This window comes from Bos mutus, chromosome 13, assembly GCF_027580195.1.
Source record: "Bos mutus isolate GX-2022 chromosome 13, NWIPB_WYAK_1.1, whole genome shotgun sequence".
NCBI lineage: Eukaryota > Metazoa > Chordata > Mammalia > Artiodactyla > Bovidae > Bos > Bos mutus.
The window spans coordinates 19,074,361-19,098,837 of NC_091629.1; the positions used below are offsets into that span (position 1 = coordinate 19,074,361).

At 46.9% G+C, this 24,477-nt stretch overlaps 1 protein-coding gene and 1 non-coding gene across 2 annotated transcripts; both read right to left on the reverse strand.

Moving 5' to 3' along the window:
* RNF114 (ring finger protein 114) lies at nt 1–24,477 on the reverse strand. The gene is made up of 7 exons (XM_005899629.3): nt 24,339–24,477; nt 14,023–14,719; nt 9,908–10,058; nt 8,043–8,149; nt 7,590–7,704; nt 3,174–3,281; nt 1–1,815 (listed from the first exon to the last, which is right to left on the reverse strand). The coding sequence occupies exons 2-7, from the start codon at nt 14,166–14,168 to the stop codon at nt 1,750–1,752; spliced, it is 693 nt and encodes a 230-aa protein (XP_005899691.1). The 5' UTR covers nt 14,169–14,719; nt 24,339–24,477; the 3' UTR covers nt 1–1,749.
* Nucleotides 5,692–5,822, reverse strand: LOC138990616 (small nucleolar RNA SNORA70). The gene has a single exon (XR_011466739.1). It is a non-coding gene; the product is annotated as a small nucleolar RNA SNORA70 (small nucleolar RNA).

The following is a 24,477-nucleotide window of genomic DNA, read 5'->3' on the forward strand; positions in this document are numbered from 1 at the left end:
CCAGTTGGATAAATCATGAGATTTATTTATATTTCACTTTAAAAGCCAGAACATAACAAACGTCACTTTCTGGAGAGTCATCTTATTAGAAATACATCAAGTGCACTTAATACAATGAAACTCGTCTTTTGGTACCACTGTGAGACCATCAGGTGAGGCTTTGTTAAATTTCCCTCTAAACTTAGGCTGAGATGATCTCAATTCAGGAGGGTCATAGCAAACTTTTTCCAAAACTACAGTGAAGAAGCTGTAACAACACCCGGGCCCTCCCAAATGACAGCGCGTTAGAGAAAGTTACTTTGCCCCACTGGACCCGGTCCCTACTGGTTCCTGAGCATGTGAGATTTCAGCGGCAGGGAGGGCGAGGCCCCAGCAGCGGTGTCCAGGCCCAGAACCCCGGGTCACCTGAAACTTCAGCCACTGACCAACAAAAATATCCCTATTCAGACAGGAAGTCTAACAGGGAAAAATGAACCTAGACAGGGGGCCTTCTGGTCTACCAGAGGCTCTGCGCCTCCAGATGAGACAGCCCATGGCCTTATTTATTAACACTGGTGAAACAAGGTGAACTTCAAGCTTCTTGAGCTGTTAGCAAAGCAAGTTTCTGGCAGACAGTTTCAATGACCAACTGCTCCCAGGAGGTGTGCTGTGCCTCCTGACCTGCAGGTCTTGTCAGAGACAGCAGGTGGGGAGGCTGGACTTCCCCTAACCCCTCCGCCTCAGAAGGCAGGTCTTCGTACACTGATTAACATGTTGAAACCAGTTTTATAAGGAAGAAGTCTGTGACAGGAAAGCAACCCTCAGGTTAATCCAAGTTGCCAAATAAAAGATGACAGAACTAGTACCCCCTGGGCCCAGGACTTCTTACTCATCTGAGGGCCCCTCTTTGTGCTTCGAGGACAAGAATGTAAGCAGGTTCCCAGAGAGGCAAACATGACTAAGTCATTGGAAAGGAACTCGTTAGTTTGAAAAAAAATCAGAACCCAAAGCTGTGGCCCTCCCACCTCACTTAAGCTGACCCTTCTCCTTAGTTAGGAATAAATGGAGTTTAAGTTTCCTAAGTCAGAAACACTTCTTTTCACTAAAAATATGTGGTTACACCTTACCCTAAGAAGGCACCATGCAGGCATTTAAGGTTGAACCAGTTAATCCTAAGGGTGTGCAAGAATGGGAGGGAAACAGCACTCATCAAAACTCCCAGCATCAGACCATGTTCAGCTCAGAACACTCACTCCAACGGGACTTGTGAAATGTTTCCCATGAGGTAACTCCAGCTTCCGGCAGCTGCTGCCAATGACCAACACACAGGAACTCGCACAGCACGGGAGCAGCTCCATCACCCACGAGACGCCTTACTGCCAGAGCTCACATACCCCGGGGACAAGGAGAGGAGACACTTGTCTCACTTGTGCTATTCATGACCCAGAAAAGGTCCTGGCTGACTTGGAGGACCTGAGAGATCGACACAGGACAGGAGGACAGGAGGTGCGAGCGTGACCCACGGACAGGTGGGGCAGCTGGGCTCCCTTCCGGAGACGGGACAGAGGCTCCGCAAAGCGGCTGAGGAGCAGGACGAGAGCAGACAGGAGACACACAGGTGAGCGGAGCCCCGGGGGAAGGCGGGCCCGTTCCCTGTTCGGAGTGACCCTGCCCTAACACCAGGCCCACTCCCAGGCCTGCTGCACACTCGGGGGCGAGTCACGTTCTCCACACGGAGCCGAGGCTGGGGGCAGCCCCGGGCGCGCCTGCTCACTGGTCAATGATGGAGCGCTGCAGCACCTGGTTAATCATGTCTTCCTCATCCACGTCGTAATCCTGCGGACAACACAGACACTTAGCAACTGTGTGCAGCTGAGGGGACTCACTGTGGGTCGGAGAAGCAGGGCATCTGAGCAGAGCTCTGGAGAAGGGCCAGGGGCCAGCTGCACGGTCTGCGATGCCGGCTGCCTGACCATGGGCAGCTGCTTGATTTCCATGCCGCAGCTACCTCACCCTGACCGTGAACATGCCCACGGCACCCTCAGACGGGCAGGCACCTGCGTGAAGCCTGGCACAGAGCAGGTTCTCAAAGCTGGAGTGCCCGCGGTGAAAACAGCCTCTCTGATTCAGTAAGGCAAAGCTACCTACTTGGGCTTGTCTTGGCAACTGTATTCATCTTTAACAAAAAGATGCTAATTTTGAAGTCTGAATTTCAGATACTCTCATTAGGACAAGAGTAAATTGCTCTTTAGGACAACTCAGGAAAGAGTCATGCTTTCTATCTTAGGTCCTGAAACACAGCCATTGAGACTGAATGCTACTCTCAAATCCTAACCTGACACCTATATATGTAAATAAAAGGCTTACCTGAGACAACTAGCTGGATTTGTCACCATAATGCCAAGACAACAGTGTGCCCTTCAAACCACTCACCTCCAGGGGAAGGATGTAAACCTGATGACCACGTTTGGCTATTTTTTTTTTTTTTTTTAATTTTTAAATTGAAAAAAAAATTTGGCTGCACCAGGTCTTCATTATGGCATTCAGTTGTGGCATGGGGGATCTAGTTCCCTGAACAGGGATCAAACCCAGGCCCCCTGCATTGGGAGCATGGAGTCTTAGCCACTGGACTCCCAGGGAAGTCCCAGTGTGTTTGATTTGACTTGAAGTACCTGAAGAAATAAATATGGGACACTTCACATGAAATTCTGCCTTTCCAGCTTCTTGGTATTGGGGCAGGAAGGAACCTGGCAACACAGTGCCCAGCTCTGCCCTCATCAGCTGGAGCTGCTGGCAGCATGATGAGTCATATACACTGTCCAGCTTGTAACTCCCTAGACAATCACATCCATGACTTGCCTGGACCCATGGGCTTCTGAGCTTAAGGATCCCAAACCAGGTTCTGTAACAGCTAGAAGCCACATACGAAACGAAGTGGATAAAAATTTTGGAAAACATAAAAGGAAGCTCACTCTGTCTCAGTCTCGATGGCTGGCCAGTTCACTTCCTTAAACGCCACAGAGCTGTCATTCCAGGGAGCCCATCACATCAGTGACAACCCCCCCGGGGGCCCGCAGTTCTCGGGTGAGGGGAGGGAGGGAGCCACGTGGTCCGCTAGGTGCAGGCGGGTTGAGGGGGGTGGCGCGTGGGGGTGGGGGGGTGGTCAGGAATCAGCGCCCGGGCTGCAGACTCACCACGAAGGTGTCGTAGGAGAACTGGTGCCGGCGCTGGAGGTGCTCGATGAAGTTGGCGCTGCGGTAGTTGGGGTCTCCCCAGGGCATCGAGGCGCATATGGGACACACCTTCCGGCACAGAAACATGGTGTCAGGGATGGTTTAGGTACTCGGTGCCTGAGCAGACACCAGCCCTCTGTGGACTGTGTCCGCCACCTTTGCTCCAGGACAGCTTTCCTGACTCCCGGCCCACCACCCGGTCACACCCTCAAGGGCACATTCACATCCCAGAAGACATCAGTCTCCTACTGACAAATGGACAGGCAGGGCAGGGTGTGGGTGGTGGGTAAAGGCTTAAGCCATGATACCACCCATTTCTAATCCCCTACTGAGGAGAGAACAGGGTCAGTTTGTCAGACCAGGAGGGGCCCAGACTGAGCCTTCCAACCCAGTGGGCAAAATGAAAGTAAAAGCACAAAGAAAACCAAGGAAATGACAGGTGAGCAACATCCCAAGGAAGTAACACAGTCTTACATGCTATTTTTATACAGTAAATGTTCAGATGAAGGGGCTCAGGGTGAAAAGCCTTCACACAAGAGGCTGATTCCGGCTTTGCAGAGTCGGAGGTATTGGAAAGACAAAGAGTACATGGCAAACAGCCAATCAGTGTGGCTATAGTGGAAAATTCCTGGAGAGAGGCCGAGAGGAGTGGGAAGGGGGAGAGCCAGGCCTAAGTGGGCTGGATTGGCGATAGCACGTCACCATTCACTTTACAAGGAAGATACGGTGACAGATGGGGCTGACACGAGAAGAATGTGACATGATGGGCAGCTCCTCGAGTGGAAGAGCTGGTGCTGTGGAGCACGGCATGGTCAGGACCAGAGTCTGAGGGGGAGACTTCCGAAGGGCAGGGCTCAAACACTGACCATTACAGAGTTCTGCAGAAGGAGGGCAGAATGGGGAGGGGCAAGGGCTTCAACGAGACAAAGTAATCAGAGGGATTTCAGGAAGCCAAAGGAAGGGGGAAAAGGAGAGAAAATTAAGCTGTAGTATCAGATACCATAGAGGAGTTGAGCAATAGGAAAAGGAGTTCGTCAAGGCTGTATATTCTCACCCTGCCTATTTAACTTCTATGCAGAGTACATCATGAGAAACGCTGGACTGGAAGAAGCACAAGCTGGAATCAAGATTGCCGGGAGAAATATCAATAACCTCAGATATGCAGATGACACCACCCTTATGGCAGAAAGTGAAGAGGAACTCAAAAGCCTCTTGATGAAAGTGAAAGTGGAGAGTGACAAAGTTGGCTTAAAGCTCAACATTCAGAAAACGAAGATCACGGCATCCGGTCCCATCACTTCATGGGAAATAGATGGGGAAACAGTGGAAACAGTGTCAGACTTTATTTTTCTGGGCTCCAAAATCACTGCTGATGGTGACTGCAGCCATGAAATTAAAAGACGCTTACTCCTTGGAAGGAAAGTTATGACCAACCTAGATAGCATATTGAAAAGCAGAGACATTACTTTGCCAACAAAGGTTCGTCTAGTCAAGGCTATGGTTTTTCCTGTGGTCATTATGGATGTGAGAGTTGGACTGTGAAGGTGGCTGAGCGCCAAAGAATTGATGCTTTTGAACTGTGGTGTTGGAGAAGACTCTTGAGAGTCCCTTGGACTGCAAGGAGATCCAATCAGTCCATTCTGAAGGAGATAAGCCCTGGGATTTCTTCGGAGGGAATGATGCTACAGCTGAAACTCCAGTACTTTGGCCACCTCATGCGAAGAGTTGACTCACTGGAAAAGACTCTGATGCTGGGAGGGATTGGGGGCAGGAGGAGAAGGGGACGACAGAGGATGAGATGGCTGGACGGCATCACTGACTCGATGGACGTGAGTCTGAGTGAACTCCGGGAGTTGGTGATAGACAGGGAGGCCTGGCGTGCTGCGATTCATGGGGTCGCAAAGAGTCAGACACGACTGAGCGACTGATCTGATCTGATCTGATCAAGATTATGCATATAGTTAACCTTTGACCAAATTAATCTGTATCTAGACTAATTTTTTTTTTTTTTTTGGTCAGGAAGTAGAATTTACTGATGGCCTTGACTGAGGAAGGGACAAGGCCTTGTCCAGGGGCCATGATTAGGGATGAAGCTGACCCCAGAGCCATCTGGGATGGGCCCACTTTTCAGCCCCCAGGTTTTCAAATTCACCTGCATTCAGTTCAGTTGCTCAGTCGTGACCGACTCTTTGTGATCCCATGAATCGCAGCACGCCAGGCTTCCCTGCGTTAAACTTAGCAAATCCCTACTTCTTGGAAGATATGGATCTTCTGGTGGCCAGGGGAACTTGAACTTGGCCTTGAAAAGGGCCTCAATCACATACTCCTCGTTCAGCAGCTTGGTGCTGGTGGACATTATGACTTGGCCAACGTGGGCCCTGGCCACTGTGCCTTGGGGCTTTCCAAAGGCACCCTGCACACCTGTCTGGAGCCTAGACTGGGAATAGCATGAGGCCAGACAGAAATGTCCATGGAAAAAGCCTGTCTCCAAGGTCCCTTAGGGCAACCATCCAGGCAGCAGGGCGCACACACTACCAGGAAGGGCGCTGTCTGCGGTCACTGCACACCAGGCCCCGGAGAAAGGAGCACAGTCGGCCTACCTGGCGGCAGTTCAAGACTTTACTTCACAGACATAAAAAAATACAGGCGAAGGTATGTCAAAATCCATGGCAGTCTTTTCAAACACACCATGAAAAACTTCAGGACTATAGGAAATAATAATTTAATAAACTATTCCTTATCCCCAATGCCTAGATTTAAGTGTGGCACACTTTCTTCAGCAATAAATGAAGCATTTAAAAATAAGATACAATTCACCCTTAACTCTTTCAGAACAGTCCTAAAAATGTGTTTCCCTTTATAATATTACTTATTATCTCACCCATCAAACAACCATTTTTTAGTAGCAATTAATATCCAGTCCTTAGATTTTTAGATACTGTCAGAAGTAACCCTGACATTTGTCAATAAGGGACCAGTTAAATCATGGTACAGAGACCAGTAATGGAAAACTGGCAGCTCATTAAAAAAGAATCCGATCCACATGTACTGACGTGAAACCAACGTCGGCGACGCCGGTTACAGTGTGCAGAATGCACCGTCACTGGCATCAAAAGGGGGACAAGAAAGGGGGACAAGAAAGGGGGACAAGAAAGGAAGACATGCACAAATCACACTTCCAATCAAAAGCTAGAAATCTATTACTAATAATAGTAATAGAAATGAGTGCAGGGAAGATGGTGGCAGGAAATGAATGAAAGTATCTGTCATTTGATTTAACATCTGTTTTAGTTTTCATAATTAGCAACATAGGTGAGTTTACCTGGCTAACTTTAAAATGGAAAGGGGTAATGGGGGCAGGTGGCGGTGGCTGTTTGTCTCTGTGTCTAAGCTCACTGGCTCTTTCAATCAGTAGTTAGTTATTAAGAACTGTAACTAAAACATCTTGAGGCAGCAGCTGAAAACTTGGCTTTGGGGTGTAAGATAAATGGGAAAATAGAAATGAAACTAAAGAGAAAGTTGTATTAAGGCCTGTCTGTCAATCATACTAAGAGGGTGAGGTGACACTGCTGAGAGGGGCCAAATTCGAACTTTTTAAGGAAACCATATGTCAGCCTTGATATTTAAATTAAATGTCAAAGACTGATCAGCACTTTCCTAATACTTCCATCTAAATTCTCTTTCTCCGCAACTATGAAGAAGCTATTCACATGGAAAACAGCAACTTTATGTAGAAACTTGGCCAACAAGATCCAAATTAACATTACCAACAATGGGAGCAACAGACGACTCCCCTGATGTGTACGCAGGGGACAGAGCATTCGCGTAGGTAATCATGAAGAAACAGACAAACCCAAATTGAAGGACAAGCTACAAAACAAGTGGCCCACCCTCTTTAAAAAACGTCAAGGTCATGAAAGAAAGAAAAACTGAGGACTAAAGGGACTTAACATTCAAATATAACACAAATCCAGGATCTGCGGGCTGGGGAAAACTGCCTTGAAGGACATTTCAACTGTTAAAATTTAAACGGAATTGCAGGTATTAGCTTGTATCAATGTGACAATTCCTGAGTGTGAAAATTAAAACACAAAAAATGTGGTTTTCTAAGAAGATATACTTCTTCCTAGGAGATATGTGCTGCAGTATTTAGGGGCAAAGGATCAGGGTATCTGTAACCTACTCTCAAATGGCTAGCACAAAATATGTATACAGAGTATGGTTAAGCGAATATGGTAAAATCTTAATCTGTGAGTCCAGGGAAAGGGTACATTAGAGTTCATTAACTAATCCTCTAACTTTTTGTAAAGTCTGACTTTTCCCCTGTAAGAATTTAAACAACAAAACCCACAAAACAAAAAAACTCTTTTCTCTTACCACAGATTTGGTGTCCGTGCTATGGGATAACTTGCAGTGTTCCACAAGTCCTTCTTGATCAAAATTCTTCTCAGGACAGTAAGGACAAGGGAAAGTATACCGGTTTGGGACGCTTCTGGAAGATGAAGGCAGGAAAAAAGAAGAAACTTCTCTGTGAGCACCTTTCCACGTAATTTCAACCACTGTCCCCTCCCCAGAGGAGCAAAGTTCACTCAATGCATTAGGACAGGGATTCTGGTGATCACGTCTGAGTCAGGTCAAATGTTTTGAAAGTAACAGTCTAGCCCGAATTTGAAGTGAACATGCGAGTCCTCCATAACCACCCCAAAACAAAAACTTACATCAGCTTTAGCCAGCCTAACAATTACACCTTTGCTTTCCAAAACTCATGAAGACAGATTTCCAAAACTCATGAAGACAGACATCACCGAAGAGAGTCATAGAACCATTTACCTTGGTTGACGAGACGCGTCCTTGGTGGTGGCCTTCACACCTTCCATGATGTAATTCTGGTACTTGGAACAGGTAGCCACATGTGCCCGGATCTTGGACAGGAAGAACTTAGGTGGGAAGGATCAGAGCCCACAAGTTAGCTGGGATCTTGTACCCAATCCAACACAGTGCCAAAGCAAAGGCAAGATGTAAACTAGACCTACACCTCCCTGGGGAGGCAAAGAACCTCACGAGACTCCTGGCTCCACTGAAGGGCCTGAAACTCTGACTTTTTTTTGCAGGGTTTCTATTAGTATCAAGGCTGATGTTTTACTTGAGCAAACCAGGATATCTGCTTCCACTCTAAAATCACTCTTGGAGAGGTTTGTTTTATTCATGATATGCTCTCTGCTCACAGAGACACTCCAAACCCAGTGAAGCGTCTGAAGTTTTCTACCCCAGCACTTAAAACGCGTCTACTTTCAGCATGCCAAGAACCACATTCCATTATAAGTGCAGCAAAGTGATGATTTACATAAAAGGGATAAAGGCCAGTAATCCTAGTTAAATGATAATATTCTGTCACCAGATTGTAATTAATGAACTTCTTACAAAAAAAAAAACAAACCAGATTCTGAATTCTACTTCATTAATAAAATCTAGTCTTTGCAAGACAGAAAGACAAAATTGTACTTCAATATCTTGAGTTTCTAAATCAAAAGAAACTGGAAGGAAAAATATGTTTCAGTGCTTGTGCTATGGCTTACCATGATGCTTCTGTCTTATCTCCAGCTAAAGAACTTCACTTCAAGCTGCCAAAGAGCTCCCAGTTAAAGGGGATGGGAACTAGCTCTATTCAGAACTATAGCCACTGTGTACCCGTAGTGCCAAATTACTCTGAAAGGAGGAAATGGTAAAGAACACCCAGTCCATGGCTGCTCACACTAAGGTGTTAAAGAAACTGACACGCAAGGGTGTCCGACAAGTCACGGAGTGAAAAAAAATTTTCAAAAGTGAAAAGAAGTTGTAGAAATATATATTATAGTAGGATCCTATTTTGTAAAAATCCTACATCTATGTTTGTATAAAACCCACACCTGTGTTCGTCAGAGAGCGGGGAAATGTTTTGCAGCCTTCTAAACGGCAGTATTTTTAAAAAGGTAATCTCTGGAGTGGGGAACAAGCCTACATTGATTTATATTTTTGTGCTGTCTGGAATTATGAAATCACAATTATTTAAAACCCAGTAATTCTGTATATATCTCTTTTGAAAATAAAACAATAGCATTTCTCCTATGCAGTTATAATTATTTTAAAATAAATATTCTTGACTCTAATATGGTCATACAAAAAAAGAACACGGATGCGTTTCAAACACTGGACACGCTATCGTGAAATGTCTTCATATTGACCTTTGTACTAGAATCCCTCCTTGCCAAATGCCAAAAGCTGAACAAGTTTTACATCTGTAGTGAAATACATCACAAAATTTCCCCTCAGACTCACTGCAGCAGGTAGTTTTGAGGCACTGACTACATTTTATACTTTAAAAAATGGAGAAATATCACTCTGTCTTATTCTAATTAAATTTGTGTATGCTGCTTTGGGAAAAATGGGTCTTTTACAGAAAAAAACTGGGATAACTGATTTCTATGGTTTTCAAAGCTAAGCTATGTAATATGCTAAACCAATTATTTAAAAGAAAAAACCAAACCACACAACCAATCAGGTTACCAAAATGCAACAGCACGGCCACGGCCACAGCCAGCCAGCATGCACATGTGCTGCTGCTCACGCAGCTACGCTCTAAGTTCAGAAACAAGGCGGCAAGCTCTGTGTTTTACCCATCTTACAGACGCCGACTGCTCCGCCCCACTCCCACATACATTTTTACGGCAGCCGTGGCAGGAAGTCTCTGTGCTCTCAATCTGCCGCTCGAGCTCCACGGCTCGGACGCCAGGCGCCAGAGCGCTGCGACACACGCCACAGACAGGCTTCTTCGGCTTCAGACATTCCTGCAGGCATGCAGAGCAAAAGCTAGAACAAGACATACAGAGAACCTGCGTCATGCATCGTGGAGACAAGACAACAAAAATGGATAAACTTTTCAAAATGACATCAATGGATAATGAATTAAAAACTGCTCGATCCCTGCTCTTGATTCAGTTCTTCTGGGCAATAAAAACGGTGGTGGTAGGGTAGGGGGAGGAGGGCAGTGTTCCTTGCAAAGAACACACAGGTCCAACGACAGAAATAAACGTGAACTACCGTGACACGCAGCAGAAGGTGCGACGGCACAGCCTTCAGTCCTTAGCCCTGGCCACTGAGGGATCTTGCTGGGGTTTCCCGAACTTCAATTTCTCTTCTGTGAAGTGGAGGCTTGCAGTACCTACCTCTAGAATTTAGGGAGGATGGATTACGTATAGTGGACTCTTAGGACAGTGTCTAGCACGTATGAAATGCACCATAAGCAGGAGCAGCCATCAACAGAGGTGAATGCAAAGCACTATGGAAACACAAAGTCAAGAGCAGCCAGATGTAACCCGAGAAAGACAGGAGTGGTTAGACTTCAGACAGCATACACGAGAGCGCCTCAGAAGAGTTCAGTGGCAGAGGAGGGGAAGAATATTCCAGGCCCCTAGGCTTCCATTTCCTTACATGCATTGTGCATGTTTACCACTCTGCCTCATAAGCCTCAGGTACTTAAAGCAAGGTATCAACCAAACCAAAATCAAGATTTAGAAAAATAATTCTGGGATTAGCATGGACAAGAGAGTTGTCAGTTTTAATTTTTTTTTTTTTTCAGATGAGCAAAGAAACCAAATAGATGGCCGAAGGCAAGAGATCATGAGGGCCTGACTGAGGCAATAAAGAATTCAGGAAATGATGTGGGGATGGATTCAGGAGGACTTGGCAATTTACTAAATTTGGAAAAGAAAAGTTAAAAATGACCAACTTTCTGTATATCTGAAGCCTAGACAGGTGGCAATGCTGAGATAAGGTACAGAGAAAGAAGGAATAATGAGGCATGAAAGTATCCCAGCTGCACTTGCAACCTCAGAGATCTAAGGCAAGATAGCAAAATCTGCCAGGAAGAACTCTGGATATGTAATCAAAGGTAATCTGCACGTTTCTTTTGTTTTTTACTGTCTCTTAACATTTTTCTCCCTTCTGTCATTCAGCTAGGCGTCAATGCTGCTTTTCTTAGCTGTGACTCAGAGATCAATGTTCACAAGCCACTCTGTGCCTGTCATGCCTAACAAACAAGCTCGCTTTTAAACGGCCCCTGTATCTTGGACGGGTGTCCCTGGTGGCTCAGTGTAAACAATCTGCCTGCCAATCCAGGAGACACAGGTTCGATCCCTGGGTTGGGAAGATCACCTAGAGAAGGAAATGGCAACTCACTCCAGTATTCTTGCCTGGGAAACCCCATGAACAGAGGAGCATGGCAGGCTACAGTCTATAGGGTCGCAGAGTTGCACATGACTTAGAGAGTAAACAATGTTGGTCTGGCTTTCAGTTTCCATTTCCTACTGATGGGCCTTTTTCAGTCTTCTAGATGCCCCACCCTTCCTGTTATAATTCTCCCTAGACAAGTCGTCCTGGGCACCCAGCCACCTGCCAGTCTCCAGCTGTACTCCACTAACCTGGAGAGGGATGTAAAATTCAGGGCTTGAAACAAAGTTTTATAAGAACTCAACGCCCCGTGCGGCTAGAGCTGCAGTGATGCTGTTTTCAAGCACAAAAGCTAGCAAAAATCAACCAGGCAGAGCAAAACGCACTCGGTGGGAGTTAAGGGAGATGTGGGGGCCCTCACAGAGATCCCGCCAACTGTTTTCAATCAGCATCGAACTGATGAACATGTGGAGCTAGTATGGCGAGTACAGACAAGAGTCAAGGTTTGAGTATCAGTACTGCCCCCTGACCTCTGACCTTGGAAAGGTCCACCTGGCTCAAGGAAACCTCAAATTTTGCTGCTCTTTAGTTGGTAAACTGTGCTGGGTCAAGCCTCTTTTTAAGTATTAAATGTAAATTAAATCCACTCAAGTAATCCAAAATTAGGTAAACCTAATGAGAGCTGATTGACAGAAAAGCGGATTCAACTTGAAAGCCACCTAGGGGCCGCTTCAATTCTCACAGTGTGCTTTCACCAGTTTCTCAGCTTATGTGGCCTTCACCTGATCACTCCCCCACCCCCACGCACACGGGCTTTATCTCTGTGATACTTTCCCAGTGGACAATGAGTTTGACTGAACACTGCTAGTACTTATTTATCATCAATTCAGTGGACTGTGAACTCTGAGGGCAGAATCACCTTGTTTCTTAGGATGTTCCCCAATTTGGCACACAGTGTGTATACAAATATTTTTAGCTAGTTGAATATACGGAGAAGGCAATGGCACCCCACTCCAGTACTCCTGCCTGGAAAATCCCATGGAAGGAGGAGCCTGGTGGGCTGCAGTCCATGGGGTCGCTGAGGGTCAGACACGACTGACTGACTTCACTTTCACTTTTCACTTTCATGCACTGGAGAAGGAAATGGCAACCTACCCCAGTGTTCTTGCCTGGAGAATCCCAGGGACAGGGAGCCTGGTGGGCTGCCGTCTCTGGGGTCGCACAGAGTCGGACACGACTGAAGTGACTTAGCAGCAGTTGAATATAAGATTGGAAGATAGTTGCTCAAAACACTACACTGGGCACTTGGGACAGAAAGAGGTGCAAAACACTGCCTTCATGAGCCCTAAGTTTTACTCTCTGAAAGGCAGGAGGAGTCCCCCGGAGAGAAGCAGGAAGGTAACTGAAATGGGAGAGTGACAAGGGAGGCTGTCACTAGAACTGGGCCTATATGGAAAGGATTTGGGGTGGTGACGGGAGAGGGGCTGAAGGGGCAAGAAGACTTCCAGGCTAACCGAACTGCAAGCAGGAACAGCCTGAAGCTGGAAAGAGCTTGGCGTACAAACAAAAAGGCGGCCGGGTGGCTGGGGAGCCCTTGCCAGGCGCCCGCGGTTCTCTGGGCAAACAGACGCCCGGTCCATCAGGGGAGAGCAGACAACGGTAAGCCGGCCCTGAGGGAGCCTCGGTGCCCTCACCTGCAAAATGGCTGCCACGTCTCTGCCCCACAGGACTGCTTCAGGAACAAGAACGCCCAGCAGGTGCCTTGTGTGCCTCCTGACCAACGGAGGGGTCCTAACACCAACCCCAAGCGATGCCCGCGGTGATAAGCGCTGGGGGAGGCCACAGAGCAAAATCAACCCCCAGCAGCAGGAGGCGGGCAGCCACACTTTGTACAATTCTTTCCACTCAGCCGTTTTGCGGGTCTGATGGAGCAAGGCTTCCATTCAAATGTGGCCGGCCTCAAAGCCCACCCCAGAGCCTATTACTGCACATTCTCACACAAGCTCCTTTCGTCCTCACAAGCAGCCTATTAGCAGCATGGAGGCTCTGAATTTCAAACACAGTGCAACACGCCCCGTACGCCTGTGGGAATGCGGACCACCGCCACCTGCCAGCCCCCGACCCCTTTCCCGTGAAGGGCAGACGGGGCAGGTCTCCTTCAGGACTCCCCTTTCGTCCTTTTGGTCCAGTCGAGCGTTTCCCCAACTTCAGAGCACACTGGAACTGCCGGGCAGAGCCGGACACAGGACACGGCCTAGCTGAGGGGCCACGGGCAGCCCACTCACGGGGACCCGGCGGGCCTCGGGCCCCACGCCCCCAGCAGGCGGCCACTCCGCCATCACGCGTCGGCGGGGGGGGCCCGGGACGCAGCGGACTCAACGGAAGAGCCGGACGCTGGGGAGGAAGCGGGGCGGAAGAGAAGAGCGCCCCGCCGACGTCCACGGGCCCCCGGGAGCCCCACGGGGACGCGCCTCGAGGCCAGGCCTCCCGCTCCAGCCCGGAGACCCTTCCTGCTGGGGCCTCACTCCCTCAGCTCCATTTTCATCCCAGTCAGGAGAACCCCCTGCCTACCACCACCCCGATCGGGCCCCAACCCGCCACTTACACGTGTCCGCAGGGCACCTGCACCGGCTTCTCGTACACCTCCAGGCACACGGGACACGTGAAGCGGCCCAGGGGGTCGGCCTCCGCCGCGGGTCCTGCCAGCTGCGCACCACCATCACGGGCCGGGGCCTGCGCCTGCGCCGCCATCTTGCTGCCGCGGACCTCCGCGCCTCAGCGGCCGAGGAGGAGGCCGAGGGGCGGAGCGAGAGCGGTGAGGGGCGCTCGGGGCGTGGCTTATGGAACGTGTGTCGGGTTGGGGGCGGGGCCAGCGGGCGGGCCACGCCTCCTGGCCCCTCGGACGCTAGGGAAAAGTGTAGATCCGGATCCAGAGACTGTTATGAGTGGAGGAGGGTTTGTGCTTCAGCCACTTTTGCCCAAAATTTAAATGGTTGTTACTATTACTTCGGAGAAGGCAATGGCGACCCACTCCAGTACTCTTGCCTGGAAAATCCCATGACTATTCCTTAATCTTTCTCTTCAGTCGAGTTTCAGCAAACAAATTTTACAGGGAGATTTGATATCACTCCCAAGCTACAAATAGAAAATCAACACCACGTATTTCCACAAGGCACGGGGAACAAATACAATAGAAACAGTATAGTCTTACGAATTCGTGCCGGATACTGTTGACGCAGGAAAGGGAGATTGAGCATGATTACAGAGGTGTTGAAGACAGGCTATCACCACATTGAGACTTCCTAGGGAAAGCAGAAGTAATAAGATTATTTAGTATTGTCTTCACGTGCCTCCTGGCCATGGGGTCCAACTCCAGCTCTGTAGAAGATGGGGAACCTGGGGTTTGAAGAGATAGACTAAGCCTCAAGCTTGAAAGAAGCAGGCCTAGAACCCAGACGTTTTGAATCTCATCTTCCTTTACTTCCCACTGTACCCAGTTGGCTCTCATATACAGCCCGTTATAACAGAAGCTACTTTTTTTTTTTTTAAAGACTGGCTTTACTAACAGGTCTATGCGGTTTTCTTAACCAGGAAAGTCAGTGATCAATTAAACTCTACCCTGTAAGGCCACAGAGGCCTCACAGTAAGGAGTCTGCACAAGACAAATAAATCAGTTTGCTAAACCAGGTTAACTGAATGCAAATTTGCGCCTCGTCTGGCCCATCCCCAGTCCTCTGGATTGATTCTGCTTGACCTGCTGGCAGCAAGAGGATTATTTTTAACTAGCCATGTGGGCCATCTTTTCACTAACCAGTAACTTGGTGTGTAGGCAGCAGCCCAAGAGAGCCAATGCTTCCATTTCACCATTTCTTTTTCTTGTTCCGATGTCAGGCACTGTGCATCTGATATCTCCCCAGCCCAAAAGTGCTCTGTCTCCCCTTCAGGAATGGGGGTGCCTCTGTGGGGGCAGAGATGTGTTGTAGGTATTTATAAGTTTTTGTTTTGGCCTTGTAACTGCAGCCAGACCCTGTGCTGTGAGCAGGGAGGGTGGTGAGGGCAGGGGAGTCCCAGACTTGGGCTTCAAATCCACTGAGCGCCTCCAGTTTGAGCTCTTGAAATCGAACTCATACATACCTTACCTGCCTCTTGAGAAACCTATAGAGTTAGAGCTGGGTATGGAATAATGGACTGGTTCAAAATTGGGAAAGGAGTACGTCAAGGCTGTATATTGTTACTCTGCTTATTTAACATATGCAGAGTACATCATGTGAAATGCTGGGCTGGATGAAGCACAAGCTGGAATCAATATTGCCAGGAGAAATATCAATAACCTCAGATATGCAGATGACACCACCCTAATGGCAGAAAGCAAAGAGGAACTAAAGAATCTCCTGATGAAGGTGAAAGAGGAGAGTGAAAAAGCTAGCTTAAAACTCCACATTCAAAAAATGAAGATCGTGGCATCTGGTCCCATCACTTCATGGCAAAAAGGGGAAAAATGGAAACAATGACAGACCTTATTTTCCTGGGCTTCAAGATCACTGAGGACAGTGACTGCAGCCATGAACTTAAAAGATGCTTACTCCTTGGAGGAACAGCTATTACAAAACTAGACAGAGTATTAAAAAGCAGAGACATTATTTTGCTGACAAAGGTTTGTATAGTAAAAGCTATGGTTTTTCCAGTAGTCATGTATGGATGTGAGAGTTGGACCATAAAGAAGGCTGAGTGGCCAAAGTATTGATGCTTTCAAACTGTGGTGCTGGAGAAGACTCTTGAGAGTTCCTTGGACAGCAAGGAGATCAAACCAGTCAATCCTGAAGGAAATCGACCCTGAATATTCAGTGGAAGGACTGATGCTGAAGCTGAAGCTCCAATACTTTGGCCACCTGATGTGAAGAGCTGACTCATTGGAAAAGCCTCTGATGCTGGGAAAAGTTGAAGACAGGAGGAGAAGGGGGCAACTGGGGATGAGATGGTTGGATGGCATCACCGACTCAATGGACATGAATTTGAGCAAGCTCCGGGAGGTGGTGAAGGACAGGGAAGCCTGGTGTGTCTGCAGTCCATGGGGTCGTAGAGAGTCGGAATCGACTGAGTGACTGAACTACAGCAATGAAAGAGAAGAGGACAGGACTGAAATAATAGTATATTAATAGTGAACTTTGGGGTGCTTATTATTCTAAGCACTTTACATGAATTCTCACAGCAAGCTATGACAGGTTCTACTGTTTGCGTTTTTTGTGTGTGCTTAGTCTCATCCAACTCTGAGACCCCATGGACTGCATGTAGCCTACCAGGCTCCTCTGTCCCTGGGATTCCCAGGCAAGAATACTGGAGTGGGTTGCCATTTCCTCCTTCAGGGAATCTTCCTGACCCAGGCATAGAACCAGCATCTCCTGTGTCTCCTGCCTCAGCAGGGGAATTCTTTACCACTAAGCTATCTGGGAAGCCAATTTGCATTTTACAATCATGCAAATCAATGCACAGAGGTATTAAATCACCTTTTAACACAGATGGAACACAGGAGTCAGGATTTTGCCCGGCAATCCAGTGGCTAAACTTCCAATGTAGCGGGATCAAGGGGAACTAAAGGCCCATATGCCGAGGGTGGGGCTAAAAATTTTTTAAAGTAAAAAACAACCAAAAAGGACTGCCAGTCACTCTCAAAGTCTAGTATGCATCGGAGTCACCTGGGGGGGATTCCGAAAATAAGAGTTGCTGGGGGGCAGCCGCCCAGAGTTTCGAATTCAGCCGGTCAGTAAACCTAGAGCGTGGCCCCAGGATCTGCCTTTCTAACGTTTTCTCCAGCTGGTGCAGGTGCTGCTGGTCGGGGCTGCACTTTGCGCACCATTAACCTACGTTACACCCCACACCCCGCCCCAGTCAGTGTTTCTGTTGTTGTTGCTCACTGGTGTCCGACCCTTTAGGAGCCCATGGGCTGTAGTCCACCAGGCTCCTCTGTCCATGGGATTTTCTGAGCAAGAATACTAGAGTGTGTTGTCATTTTCCTACTCCAGGGGATCTTCCTGACCCAGGGATCAAACCCGTGTCTCTTGTGTCTCCTACATTGGCAGGCGGCTTCTTTACCACTGAGCCAGCTGAGACTCTAGTACAGATGGTTCCTAGACCTCAAATCAAGTAACCCTCAGAGTCTTATCTCTCAACCTCAGGTCACATATAAAATGTATTTATTACTATGCTTATCTAAAGTAGGTAGAATTTACACCATTATGCATTTCTACATTTATTAATCTGGGCTTCCCTGGTGGGTCAGACGGTAAAGCGTCTGCCTGCAATGCAGGATACCTGGGTTCAATCCCTGGGTTGGGAAGATCCCTTGGAGAAGGAAATGGCAACCCACTCCAATACTCTTGCCTGGAAAATTCCACGGACTGAGGAGCCTGGTATGCTACAGTCCATGGGGTCACAAAGAGTTGGACACGACTGAGTGACTTCACTTTCACTTATGGGTAGATAATTTCATCTCAATGTCAGCAGTTCTTCAAGACTGCCAAATTGCTAATAGAAAGCTGTAGGAATTCCCACCTGCACCACTAGGGGGCAAACGAGTATCTCACAGTCTTGCCGCACCTGGCCCAACTAGGTGGAACAAGGCTTCCCTTGTTCTTAAATCTTCCCAGTTGCTTAAATGTTGACTACCCCTATCCCTTATAGCTTGCTGCTGCTGCTGCTAAATCGCTTCAGTCGTGTCCGACTCTGTGCGACCCCATAGACGGCAGCCCACCAGGCTCCCCCGTCCCTGGGATTCTCCAGGCAAGAACACTGGAGTGGGTTGCCATTTCCTTCTCCGATACAAGAAAGTGAAAAGTGAAAGTGAAGTCGCTCAGTCATGTCTGACTCCTAGCAACCCATGGACTGCAGCTTACCAGGCCCCTCCGTCCATGTTTTTTTCCAGGCAAGAGCACTGGCGTGGGGTGCCATTGCCTTCTCCGCCCTTATAGCTTACTCGTGGCAAATAGATGGGGAAAAAAAATGGAAACAGTGACAGACTTTATTTTCTTGGGCTCCAAAATCACTGCAGATGGTGACTGCAGCCATGAAATTTTAAAATACTTGCTCCTTGGAAGAAAAGCCACGACAAACCTAGATAGAGTATTAAAAAGCAGAGACATCACTTTGCTACAAAGGTCTGTCTAGTCAAAACTATAGTGTTTCCAGTAGTCATGTATGGATGTGAGAGTTGGACCATAAAGAAGGCTGAGCACCAAAGAATTGATGCTTTTGAACTGAGGTGCTGGAGAAGACTCTTGAGAGTCCCTTGAACTGCAAGGAGATCAAAGCAGTCAATCCTAAAGGAAATCGACCCTGAATATTCAGTGGAAGGACTGATGCTGAAGCTGAAGCTCCAATACTTTGGCCATCTGATGCGAAGAACTGACTCATTGAAAAAGACCCTGATGCTGGGAAACACTGAAGGCAGGAAGAGAAGGAGATGAGAGAGGATGAGATGGTTGGATGGCATCACCAACTCAATGGCCATGCATTTGAGCAAACTCCAGGAGACAGTGAAGGACAGGGAACTCTGACATATTGCAGTCCATGGGGTCGCAGAGAGTCAGACGTGACTGAGCAACTGAACAGCAACAACTTAGGATGGAAGTAAAAACCAAAAAGGAAAAAAATACTGAAAAAAAAAAAAAAGAACACAGTCTTGGATTGAAAGGACTTTTAACATGAGTAACACTGGCATGTAAATGTCTATTTAACCAATAACTTCTTTGTGTCAGGTATCCTGAGAGGTGGTGGAATTTGGGCAGTGAATGATTCAGCTATAAAAAGGAAAGACACAGGAGGATGACTACATAAAAAGGCTGCTCCCAGAATATTGCTGTTCATCAGTCACTCCACCAGCTCACCGCTTTTGCACAGCATTTTGCAATTTGTATTCTATCAAGCCATGTAATGAAGCACAAACAACGTCAATCTAGCAAGATCTAATCATGACTGTAACTGAAAAATGGATATTATGGTTGCCCCTGGGGACGTCTAGTCTACTTTCTGTCTCTTTGAATTTGCCTATAATAGGCATTTCTGGTAAGTGGAATCACACAGTGTTTGTCCTTTTGTGACTTCTTTCACTTAGCACAATGTTTTCAAGGTTAATTCATGATGTAGCATTCATCAGAACTTCATTCCTTTTTAATGGCTGAATAATATTCCATTGTGTAGAAATACCACATTTTGTATATCCACTCATACGTTGATAGACACTTGGGGCCTCCCTAGTGGCTCAGACTGTAAAGAATCTGCCAGGAGTGTGGGAAACCGGGTTCGATCCTGGGTCGGGAAGATCCCCTGGTGAAGGAAATGGCTACCCACTCCAGTATTCTTGCCTGGAGAATTCCATGGACAGAGGAGCCTGGCGGGCTAGCCCATGTGGTTGCAAAGAGTCAGACACACTTAGCGACTAACGCTCACTTTCACTTGGGTTGTTTTCACTTTTTGTTTGATTTCTTTTTGGCTGCACCACTTGGCATGCGGGATCTTAGTGCCCCGACCAGGGATCAGACCTGTGCTCCTGAAGTGGAAGCACGGAGTCCTAACCAGTCAAACTCCAGGGAATTCCTTTTTTTTTTTTTTTTTTTACAGTGGTGTCATTTCTCATAGGCTCCCTTTGTTGGCAGAACCAGGAAGTGTATATATATATATATTTTTTTTTTCCTAAATAAATTTAAATATTTTTGACCGTGCTGGGTCTTCACTGTTGTGTGGGCTTTCTCTAGTTACGGCAAGTGGGGGCTACTCTGTAATGGCGATCCTCAAGCTTCTGCCTGCTGTGGTTTCTTGTTGTGGAGCACAGGCCCTAGGGCGTGCAAGCTTCAGCAGTTGTGGCGAATGGGCTCAGTTGCCCGGTGCCACGTGGAATCCTTCCATACCAGGGATCGGACCCCGTATTCCCTGCATTGGCAGGCAGATTCTGTTCTTAACCACTGGCCCACCAGGGAAGTCCCTAGGAAGTATGTTTACATACGGTGTTTATAATTGAGAAATTTCACTTAGAAAGCTGGACCTCTAGCTTCTCTTCAGAAACCTGAATGCCTGATCATGATCAGCTGGGAAACTGGTGATAATCAGCTGGCAGATGGTAGGGGTTCAACATTTGTTTTCTCACTGAAGTATTTATTGCACGCCTACTGCGGGCCAGGTACTTGGTTGTATTACGGTTCTTCTAACTTCTGGCGCTACGTAGATGAGACGGTAGTACTCTAGAAGCTAGTTACACCCACTGTGTATACTTGTAGGCAGTGGAGTTTCAGTACCCAGTCCTCACTTTTGGCTTCTTTCTTCCCTCCAGCTGGAAGGAAAGCTGGATACCCTTACATGTCCAGAGCCCATGCAAATGCCACCTCCTCCTTGGGGCTGTCCCGTGTGCCATCTCAGACGTCACTTCTCCATTCTCTAAGCTCTTTGTCCTTCTCACAACATTCATCACCTTCTGTCCTGAATCATTGGTGTTCAGTTCAGAAATGCCACTCCAGTACTCTTGCCTGGAAAATCTCACGGACAGAGGAGCATGGTAGGCTACAGTCCATGCGGTCGCAAAGACTCGGACACAACTGAGCGAGTTCACCTTCTTTCTTTCTTTACTCCTAACTTATTAATCTTCTCTTTCTGGTAAGGAGACGGTACACTCTTTGAGGGCAAGCACTGTATCTGTCTTTCTTGGGTCTGTCTATGTCCTTAAATCTAACATCAGTCCTGGCACATTGTAGGCATTCGATGAAAATTTTGGTTAAAAACAATTGCTGTTGACCTCTCTGATGGGTGCAGCGTGGCATGGAGTAGTAATATAATTGTAAGCAAAACAGACATAGTAGTTTTGTCCTCAGAGAGTTAACTGACTTCTAGGGGAGAAGGATATTAATAAAAATCATATAATTTGTATCTGTAGACTGATTTGAAAAACATGATCTTTATTTGCATTATTGTCCCCAGTTGGCTTCATACATACGCACCCTTAGAAAATATATATAGTGTTGGTTGATATTGTGTTTTGCATTTCAGGGTATTGCTCTCTTTTTTCCTTCCAAAATATATCTTGCAGAGTAATGTAGGGTTACATCATCCTTTTAAAGTGATAGATAGTAGTCATTAGTATGGCTACACCATTCACCTATTGATGGGCATTTAGAAAGTTTCTGGGTTTTGTTTTTGCATTACAAAGAATAATGCAACAGGTCTTTTTGTACACTTCTGCTTTTTCTCTGGTAGATTCCAGAAAATCAAAGTGGTGGGTCATAGGCTTGCTTTTCTTTTTCATTTTTTGTTCTACACATGCCTATGTCATTAGAATTCATACAGCACTTTTGTGATGAAAAAAAATACGCTAAAAAATAGAAAGAAGTAGGTAGATGGTTCATGTTGCTGGCTTTTAGAACGCAGAGGTGCCTGATCACTGTCACATGACTGTTACATAATCTGCTAACCATTATGTAATAAAATCTGCAAAGGATGCTCCTGTGATTACACGTCACCAAGCAGAAAAATCTCAGGCCTCCAGCCCTGTTTTCAAGATGAGAAATGTCTCCCTTCAGAGATTTTGGTATTTTTCTGATACAAAATGTCACCGAGAATCAGTGACCAGGGTTTCCTACCAGTAAAGCCTTCTTAAAACTTTTGTTTTCTTTTTGGCTGTCACAAAACCACAGAGCTGGAAGGGACTTATTAACAGCCTTATGCACTCTTGTAATGGTTTCCAAAGTACAGTTTTGAGTTGTTGCAAAGGCGGAGTTTGGGTGGGACAGTTTTTCTCAGCTGGAATTCCTATAAACACCATCACCTTAGGAGTGATTAAGACAGGAGCTTAAACACGAGCTGGTAACAGCAGAAGTACACAAAGATCTAAAGCGATGCTCAGACAGCAACAGATAAATACAGTAATTGCTGCTCTTTGAATAGCAGGTTGTTGGTTCTCCAAATGCTCTCCAGGCACCATGTCACTGACTCCTGAGACAAGACCCACTGACTTTAGCTGGGGACACCAAGACCTAGAGAGGGAATCCCACACTCAAGCAAGGCCTGTTGGACAGCTCCTGATCAGACATGTGCAGAGCTCATGGGAAACACAGATATTATGAAAGACGGGATATCCCTGGCAATCCAGTGGCTAGGACTCTAGACTTCCAATGTAGAGGGCAAGGGTTCTATCCCTGGTTGGGGAACTAAGATCCCACGTGGCACATGTCATGGCCAAAAATTTTTTTTTAACTTTTTTAATTATGAAAGATGTTGTTGTGGGGTGGGAAACCAGGGGAAGGTGGGTTTTGCCTGGAGAAATCAGAGAAAGCTTCAGAAAGGATATGAGGACTCAGTTGGGGCTGGAAGTCAAGAAAACAAGGAAGGGAAGAAAGGAAGAACATTCATACCCAGTGAGCAGCATATACAGGTATAGAGGCCAAAGTGGTCGGAGAATATGGTAGGTACAGAGAGCCAAGACCATGTTGGAGAAAGAGAATTTGGCATGTTGTGGGCCCCGAGTCTTCAATAAATATCTGGGGCGAGTTAGAGAGAGAGAATGAGTGGTTCAATGGTAAATGTGTTCAACAAAGTCTTGAGTATGTGCTGGACACTTTGCAAGCACCAAGGGTTCAGTGAGGGATGAACCACAAAAGCAAAGTTCACAGTTAACATGGTGTGTGTGTGTGTGTGTGCTAAGTAGCTTCAGCTGTCTGATTCCTTGCAACTCTATGGGTTGTAGCCCACCAGGCTCCTCCATCCATGGGATTCTCCAGGCAAGAATACTGAGTGGATGCCATTTCCTCTTCCAGGGGATCTTCCCGACACAGGGATCAAATCCGAGTCTCCTAAGTCTCACTGTACTGGTAGGTGGGTTCTTTACCACTAGCCACCTCTGGGAAAACCATCAACATGATGGGTGGAAGACAAATCCATGAAGTGAAGTGTGACAAGCCACCAGAATTAACGCCAGTGTAGTCTACACTGCAGGAGTCTGGTGAAGTGACAAATCAAGGAGACAGTATTTGGCTGGGTCTTCCTCAATGCTGGTTTCCATTCAGGGAAGTTGAGGGCTGAGAAAAGTCATTTCCTTTGACTTACCCAGATTTTATTTTATATTTTATTATTTATTTATTTTTTGGCCATGCCATGCAGCTTGCAGGATCTTAAGTTCCTTACCAGGCATTGGACGCAGTCGCTCAGCAGAAAGCATGGACACCTAAACACTGGACCACCAAGGAATTACCAACTTAACCAGATTTTTAAAACAGTGTATTTAGATTATTACACTAATGCAACTACTGTGGTGTTGGAGAAGACTCTTGAGAGTCCCTTGGACTGGCAAGGAGATCCAACCAGTCCATCCTAAAGGAAACCAGACCTGAATATTCACTGGAAGGACTGATGCTGAAGCTGAAGCTCCAAACTTTGGCCACCTGATGCGAAGAACTGACTCACTGGAAAAGATCCTGATGATGGGAAAGACTGAAGGCGGAGAAGAAAGGATTGAAGAAGGAGAGGACAGAGGATGAGACGGTTAGATGATATCACCGACTCAGCGGACATGAATTTGAGCAAACTCCAGGAGATAGTGAAGGACAGAGAACTCTGACGTACTGCAGTCCATGGGGTCGCAAAGAGTCGGACACGACTGAGCAACTGAACTGAATGCAACTACTTTAATAACTTTAGTAAGTGGCTTCCATACTCACTTGAATCCCAGGAGGCGGTATATTATTATTGCATTTATAGGTGAAAAAGCCGAGGCTCAGAGAAGTTAAGTAACTATTCCAAGGTTATGTTGCTAGTAAGTGGTAAGGCAAAACGGGAACCCTCGCTCTTAGACACAGCCTGTAACATCGCCATTCCCCTCAAGGCTGGATTCAGTCTCACGTGACACTGGGCATCTTATTTGCTTTTTTTAAGCCTTGGTATTTCTACCTGTAAAATGGGGGTGAGGGATCCAACTGTCAGCTTCTTCTCAGGCGCGGTCGAGAGCTCATGGTCAGATCGCATGGATAATAGGGAAGACCGGGAGGTGGAAGCCGCGAATCTCTCCATCCGAGCTCACAGATCCAAG